Genomic DNA, 8,643 nt, shown 5'->3' with positions numbered 1-8,643 from the left:
AGTTAATAATTCTGTTCTGAAATTTCTCTTCACTCAAGAAATCCTTGAGCATATTTAAAATACAAGCTCCCTAAAGAGAGAGAAAAAGAAAAGAATATATAAAGGAAAAGGTAGGGGGATATATTTTTTTTAGTATGACATATTTTTAAAGGAAGCTTAATTTTATAGAACTTATAGAATGTCTGAAAAATGAACAGCAAATAAAATAAAAAGTAAAACAGGTGACAGTAACCCGGCAGCATCAACTTCAGCTGTTAATTTTATAGGCCTCCTTTTCGTTCTCCTGAAAACAGTTTCTACTGCCCACAGCATTATCTACCTTGTTGTAGGAAATTGTGTCAAACATTTCCTGTATTTCAGTAGGGGTTTTTGCTTGATTGGAGATAGGATGGGATGAATTTAGTGAATCTCTTTTAATGACTTCAAAACACACTTCCAGAAAATAGTCATCCTAAACAGAAGAGAACATTTTTTTCAATTTCAATTTGACATTCTCAAAGCAATAGAGAACATACTAGGTTTAGCAAGATATTCTTAGAAGTAATTATTCAATTAATATTTCTGACAATTGATTATACGTTTCTTTCCCTTTATATATTTCCCTTTCAACAATTCTCTACTCATAAAGGTATAAATGCAGCATCCCCTCAGATATGTCATGAATGTTTACCAGCTACCAAGCTTTTGGATACAGAACTAACACTAATGGTTCCCATTAGTGAACACTTGCTACATGCCAGGAACTTACATCCATCATGTGCCTGCTTGGGAGATGCACTATATGCATTTTATAAGTGAGACTATATATGAAGCTTTGGGACTAAAACATGTATTCATCACATAGCAATAAGACACTGACTTTGAATCCATGGTTCTCAACCTTCCTAATGCCACGACCCTTTAATACAGTTCCTCATGTTGTGGTGACCCCCAACCATAAAATTATTTTCGTTGCTACTTCATAACTGTAATGTTGCTACTGTTATGAATCATAATGTAAGTATCTGATATGCAGGATGTATATTCATTGCTACAAATTGAACATAATTAAAGCATAGTGATTAATTACAAAAACAATATGTAATTATATATGTGTTTTCCAATGGTTGTAGGCAACCCCTGTGAAAGGGTCGTTTGATCCCCAAAGGGGTCACGACCCACAGGTTGAGAACCGCTGTACTAGACCAATGCCTACTCCAAAGAGCTAATCATTAACCAGTTTGATGTGGTGTTTAGATCCCCTGTGTCTATAAAAAGACAATTTTGAAGAAATCTTTTTTTTTTTGGTAAGAGAACATTTATTGGGTAAATTACAGAGGTAGACAAAGTAAGTCCTAGAAGAAATGGGTTTAGCAAACAAGTTCCAGAGGTCAAGGAAGGGCCGTTGGAGCTTGAGAGTGAGGAAACTAAAGGTAACACGCCTGGGGCAGGGAGGGGAAGGGGAAGGGAAAAGCAAGGGTGTGCTCCCTGAAGGGAGAGCATTGAAGAAATCGTTTTATACATTTTGGGGAAGTGAACAATAGGCCCTTTGTAAATTCTAGAGGACCGTGCCCCCAGTCATGCCTAATTCAGGTTACATACCAGGAACTCTGCACGGATCTAAGCCACGGGCATTATCTTATCCTATATCACTGTATATGGGCAGAGAAATTTCTTCCTCTCGCTCCACATGCACACTGAGTATTTGTGCTACTGGAGTTCTCTGTCCAAAATTTTTTTGCTTGGGGAATTTATGGTATGGGCTGAACAGTATGCCCCTCTCCAGTTCCTAAGGTGAAGCCCTAGTCTCCAGCAGGTGACTATGTTTGGAAATAGGGCCTTCACAGAGGGGACTGAGTTAAAATGAAGCTGTAGGGTGGGCCATAATCAAACCTGACTGGTGTCCTTATGAGAAGAGGAAATTTGGACACACAGAGAAACACCAGAGGAAAGACTATGTGCAGATACAGCAAAAAAGGAGGCCTCTGTAAACCAAGGCGAGAGGTCTCAGAGAAAACCAAACCTGCCGACACATTGACCTCAAACTTCTAGTCTCCAGAACTATGAGAAAGTAAATCGCTGTTGTTGAAGCCACCCCGTCTGGCATTGTATCATGGCAGGCCTGGCAAACTGATACCGTTTGCTTTCTATAGCAAAGAAAACATCATAGGCTCAAAAACACACGATGCCATATTGCTTTCTCTTTAGCATTCACAAACATTTTAACAGTAAATCGACAATTGCTTAGGGCACATGGTATGATGTACAAAACTGTGAACTTACAAATTGTAGCTCTGGATATGTCGCATTAACAGAGACGAGTTCCATGTACTTTGCAAAACCCTCATTGAGCCAAATGTCATTCCACCATTCCATTGTAACCAGGTTGCCAAACCACTAGGAGGTAAAAACTCCATGTTATTCAAAGTCAAAAAATACAGGTAATTGCTAACTGTAGTAAAACATATAATGGATGCCAATTTCCTTCTTTTAGTAAAGAAGGCCTTTCCTCTATCTTAGCTACCCTTTTCTTTCTGAACAACTTCCTTCTACCTGTTTCATCTCATGGCATATATAAGATAATTAAAATCCCGTGGCACACACAAAATATATTTTTTGCCAATCTGACAAAAAATAGGTGTAATTTTGATTCATTCAGACCTGACAGCTATTGTATTGGTTGTCATCACTTTTTAATTTGATCATCTAAGGGAGAAGAGGTCAGTGCCCCTGACTAAATAGTCAGGCTTTGCATGTTTTAAAAGTTCTTGCGACTCACTAGTGTTATTCAACTGAGTTCCCTGCCTTTTTGTCTCACTACCACGTTTTTGTTTGCTTCACTTTTCTTTTTTGTTCCCATTGCTTCCAACTCTCCAATGTTCATTCTATCCTTTGAATACTTCTTAGCTATTAGATTCTGGAAGAAAATAAAACATTTGGGGGGGGTGTGTTTGTGTCTTGCACAACTATAATCTCAGCTTATCTTTGATATATGGTGATGGTCTAAGGAAAAATATAAGTCAAAATGTCCTTGGTGAAGTTACCTCTTTACTTAAGGAGTAGGTACTTAAGAGGATCCTAAGAATTCATTTAGGACATTCAAATTGTTACTTAGTATTACTGATGAGCATATTTGGTGTTAACCTCTGCCCTGACATTTCCAGGGATTAACTTGGCCACTAAAGTGAATAAAGGTCTAAGATTTTAACTATGTACATAAAATAAAAAGGATGTATAAGGATAATCTAAATAGAATTCTACCATTGACCTATATTTGATCTGTAGTTTTAAATATTACTATTTTTGTGTCCTTTTATATTTTGTTTATTTATTTAGCCTATATACCCAATACAGTGCATCTAGTTTATCTATTTTAGGATTGCCATCTCCAGGAAGATGGGAAACTAAAAGATTTTAAGATCCAGAAGAGCCTTGATACAGTTACAGAGAACAGCTCCATCTGTAGCTTTTAGAAAATGTTTGAGCTCTATTCCTTTTTTGATGACCTTCAGATTATTTTGCAAGTGGGCACCAATCTTCCCAAGGACATTTGTGAGAAGGGACAGGTGGTGTTTCCTCAATTATAGAAATGATGAATATTAGAAATACAGGTTGAGCTGATTCTGGCCACTTTTTTTAGTTAGCAAGAGTAGTTTGCTTATTCATTCATTCAACGAGTATCTATTGAGAACCTATGTTCCTGGTACCAAGCCATATATTAGAAATGTGAATACATATAATACAGCCTCTGTCTCATTAAAAATGATGGAGGTCAGCCAGCAGACAAATAATGCAATAAAGCATCAGGGTGCCAGGATCAATGTCTGTACAGGGACAGAGGGTTCCAGCAGGAAAGAATCAGTTCTGCTTGGAGAGTTTGTAGATTAGTTAGGAAATGATTCATTTCCTGAGTCTTGCAAGTGGTCTTGGGTATGTTGGGAGTGGTGTGTACTCTGGGCAGATCAGTAGTAACAAACTCATAGAGGAGCAACACAGCCTAGCATGTTCAGGAAATGGCAGTGGTCTGGGATGGCTAAAACTTAGGGTGTCAGTAAGAGATGAGGCTGGAGAGGTGGAGAGGGGCTGTCATGGGGACCTTGTATGCCATTCTGGGGACCCTTGACCCACCCAGTTGGCACTGGGAGTTTTTACCAGGGGTTTTCACAGAGGAGTGACACGGTCATATGGAGACAGAATAGTCAAGCCAAAAAATTCTAGTGGAGCCTGATGCTTTATCCATTCATACACTCTGCATTTCCACAAAAGGAAAGCTATTAAAGGAAAACTCAGAGGGAGCGTGGAGCTGAAGAACTAGAGCTCTCCGACCATTTCCCTATGAACACTGGGTAGAAAGATTAGGAATCTCTAGGCTCAGTTAAGTGCTTTATCCAAAATCTCTATAATGGGCCAGTGGGGAGATCCTGAATCTGAAAAAGGTGCCCACATAGTGCAGTGCAGAGCATAGCTCCTATGTAATTGGGTATTTAGTTCACTGCTTAAAAAAAAAACAAAAGACATTATTATAATGATAATAAAAGGTAAACTTAAAAATTAAAAAGAAGAGAAATTATCAGGTTCTCTATTGTCATGATATTTACCTACATGGTGAAAGAGAATTTCTAGGGCTCTAAATAATTCACTGTGCTACTGGGGATTTTCAGAAATAAATAGAGTAGAAATGGTCTCTAATATCTATAGTATTAGTTTTTTGCTCCATATTTGTATGTAAGACAGTGTCAATAAGTGGGCCTTGGAAATCTTACTCTGCAAGTAATGGTAGCAGTAGTAGTGGGCATTGTCATCATCATTAATAACTTACACTAATTGAGGGCCTACTATACGACAGGAACAGACATCTGTAATCCTCACAAAGTTTCAAGAAGCTTGATTTTGGAATGCCACAGTACTAAGGCTATAAGAAAAATATATTTAATATTTTTTGTAGGGCTTCCAATTCTGTGTTCTATGAATTTGCATAGTTGCCACCCTTCACTACTAAATGACATTTGCAGGGTCTACCCTGAAGGGTTTTAGACAAATAAAGCGATCACTTCTCTCATGATAAATTTTTTGTATGAGTCCCATTGTCTAGAGCTGTAGCCCTCTGCTACTTGACATATTGTGTCTAGTTTGGTAATCCATAAGATCCCCTCTAGAGATAAAATAATACAATTTTATGTTGTTTTAGGAAGATTGGTGGTGTCCTGCATAATGCTCTTTTGGACTGATACTAAGAAAATGTCACGAGTACCAAGTACCTGGTGTGCTAATTCATGGGCTATGACTCTGGTGACCCATAGTTTATCAAAAGCAGAAGAGGTCTTTGGATCGAAGAGCAGTGATGTTTCTCTATATGTGATGAGGCCCCAATTTTCCATGGCTCCAGCTTCAAAGTCAGGAATCGCAACTAGATCTAAAACATAAGAACAACCATACTTGATCATTATGGCTTCCATACCAGAAGTGGGATTTGCTTCCTCTTCAAATACATTATGATCCTTGCAGTATATATATAGCAGACTTTCAAAAAACATCAAGAATATCTTAACATTGACATAGTGTCTTGTAGTTGCACTAAAAATAGTCAGTACCCATGTCAAGTAGAATATATTCTATCAATACAGTTTTAGTTGCAGTTGAAGTACCCTATTGACATTAACCATTGTTTTTTTCAAAAAGTTTTTACCTCAATTTCCTCTCAACATTGATATTTTCTCTACCTCTTAACTAAGTCATGGGTGGGGGAGAAAGTGTATGTGTATGTGTGTGTGTGTGTATGTGTGTGTGTGTATGTGTGTGTGTATGCATCTTTTGCCGGTGACTTCACGTAAGTTAGAAATTTAAAATCTCTGGCTAATATTTGATCTTGATTTTTTTTTTTATTTTGCCATGACATTTTGGAAGAAGTACTGTTCAGTTGAAAAGAAAGATAATTTTTTTAAGTTTGTAATGAACCACGTCTTTGGTTTAAATTGCGTTGTCTGGAATTAGTACTAGTTAATGCCAGTGTATAAAAACAAATACTTATAACAAAATAAGAAACTAAGTTGGCACTAATAAAGATCGGTATTCATTAGCACTTCAAATGTGGAAATGACTCCTTTCCTAAATTGTACTGTTGAATTTCTATTAGTTGGATTATTTCTCAAAGCCATTAGAGACACTTAATCGGCTCTATTTTTTTTAAGCTGCATGCTTCTTTTCAGTTAGCTTTAAAATACATTTCATATACTCTTCAAGGTTGCAGTTTTCAAGAACAACATCAGATTGTTGATTGCTGTTATTTAATCTTTCCTTGACTTTTGACATGGAGGAGAGCAGTGGATTGTGGGTAACTGAAGTTAGTATATCTGTGCTAAGGGGTATGCTAAGGGGTATATAGAATCCACACTCTAATAATACAGTGAGATTCATCAACTATAGTTATAAGCTCCTGGTGTATTTTAATGTTCCCTTTTACCTTCTCTAAAAAAAGAATTGAATGGAGGTTGTGGGGAAAGGAGAAGGATATGATAAGGAGGAATATTTCCTAACACCCCAAAGGAAATAAATGTTTTGTCACTGTCAGAAACTCTTAAAAAGTAATCTATATAAGCTACAAAATTAAATCATAGTTTTTATATGTTCTGCAATATTATGATATTTCTATCTTATTTTTTAAGATAGAAAATTAAAACCAAGATTGACTGTATTTTCTTACATAAAGGTCTACTACCACATGCAAATTATCTATCTCCTCCAAATATTTTTTAAAAATCTGTACCACGGTCTTTCTTATTTTCTAGCCTCAATTACACTACAGATAAGAGATGAAGGGACAATTTTCAGCTGTTTACATAAATCTGTGGCAACTTTTATGAAACATTGCTGGTCTTTTACAAATATGGTATAAAAAAAAACGAACTCCAGAAAATTCACCAAATTAAACCCAATATGGAATGCAGCTATTTTAATTTTAAACCTGATAAAAGAATAGAGGAACTATCCACACTACTTAGGCTTTTCGTAAATACTTTTCTACACTCAAGGACCCTCTCTGAGGTACAAATTATTGCTTCCTGTACTAAGTAACCTCCTGAGTGCTCATTTAAATTACATCTAAAGGGGGAGGGACTCAAAGCAAATTCTATAAGCAAAAATAAAGACACCTACCCAGTTTTGGGAGTGGATAGTAGATATCAAAGTAGCTTTCATAAAAATCAAGTAGCTTCAATGATGCCTCCAAAGCATAATGAGTTTGACTCCATTTGTCTGGGGATGCATAGATGGACACCTGCAAAATGTTGGTCAGGAAGAGTGGTCTTTGAATGACAGATCCTTGGCATGATACCATTCCTAACAAATCTTATCCAAAGAAAAACAAACTACATGTCTCAAGAAATTATTGAAATACCATTAAAGCATGTTGTCAATAGGAGATCCGATGTTTTGTAAAGTATTAAAGCAAAAGCCACTCGTGAAAATTATAAACAACCCTGCATCTTTCATGACAATTCATTCCCTAGGTGCTAATTGTACATTTCAAGCTCTGTTAACCTATTATGTCATGAGAGTCCACTTGAGCTCATCAGTATCATGTACACTTAAAACTAGCCTTCCAAAGTTACAATTAGCACAATTCAAATAAAACATAGTTTTATGCGGTGGAAAAGCCTTTAAGAACTTTTTGGATCCCCTTTCTAGTCTAGTTTACTTTAAACTAAAAAATGCCAAATATGTTCGTTGACTCCCCTCAAAACAAATAGCCATTAAGTAGAAAAAATAAAGTTAGTTTCTGATTTTCTTGGGTTTCAAGCATAGTGCTACTTTCATTTCATTATCTGCTTTCATGCTCTGAACTAACTGAAGTTCCTGAGAACTTTTATAGGAAGGAGATGGTCATGGCTGCCATGTTTTGATGGATTACCAGGCACTGTGTTAAAAGTGTACATGTAAATATAAATTAATCCTCTCAACAACATTACGAAGTAACTGCTATTATCTCCCTGGGAATTAAGTAACTTGCTCCAAGTCACCTATGTAGAATCTATAGACCTGGGATAGGAGTCCAAGGAAGCTAACAGCAACCTGTCCTGTGAAGTAAAGCACCATCTGATCGCTCACGTGTCTATAGCTGTGCACACACAGACCTATGTGCAGCGATGCCCTGATGTGTGTGCAGATAGATGGTACATAATTTATCTACATTTCCATAGGTGTCATATGTATGCAAATTGTAATAGCCATTTTATAGCCATTTTATGGCTATTTTTCATAAGCATTATTTTATGGTTCTTTGAATATGTTTTTATGTCAATCATTTGGTTCCTCAGGGTAAGGAGTTCTTGTTTATTTTAATGTGTCTTTTGATGTTTGCAAAACTTATATAAAAATAAATATTGGGTATTGTAAATTTTTGCAAACAATGAAGACTCTAAAAATTATGAAGAGTTTCTTTCATTGAGAAAAACAATTGGAAACAATGTGAATATCCTGAAATAAGGTGCTGATTAAAAAAAATTTTATGGTACCTCTATGAGGTATAGTTCTAAGCAATTATTAATATAGTATTACAGAAAAATATTTAATGGCATTCAATTTTTATTGCATATTATGGTAAAGATTGAGTTAAAATAGTCACATATTATTTTATACAAAGTATATATACAATATATGCTATATATA

The 8,643-nt window shown here is 36.1% G+C and overlaps 1 protein-coding gene across 1 annotated transcript in view; it reads right to left on the bottom strand.

Annotated features, from left to right (window-relative positions):
* ERAP2 (endoplasmic reticulum aminopeptidase 2) overlaps positions 1–8,643 on the bottom strand; it is a 37,866-nt gene that overhangs the window by 18,417 nt on the left and 10,806 nt on the right. The window contains 5 exon segments of the mRNA XM_006755120.2: positions 8–70; positions 320–451; positions 2,263–2,376; positions 5,238–5,392; positions 7,132–7,252. Coding sequence (XP_006755183.1) covers positions 8–70; positions 320–451; positions 2,263–2,376; positions 5,238–5,392; positions 7,132–7,252 — 585 coding nt within the window.

This window comes from Myotis davidii, unplaced genomic scaffold (assembly GCF_000327345.1).
Source record: "Myotis davidii unplaced genomic scaffold, ASM32734v1 scaffold473, whole genome shotgun sequence".
Taxonomy (NCBI): domain Eukaryota; kingdom Metazoa; phylum Chordata; class Mammalia; order Chiroptera; family Vespertilionidae; genus Myotis; species Myotis davidii.
Note: the sequence above shows the minus strand (reverse complement) of the source record. Positions and strands in the feature narration are given on the sequence as shown.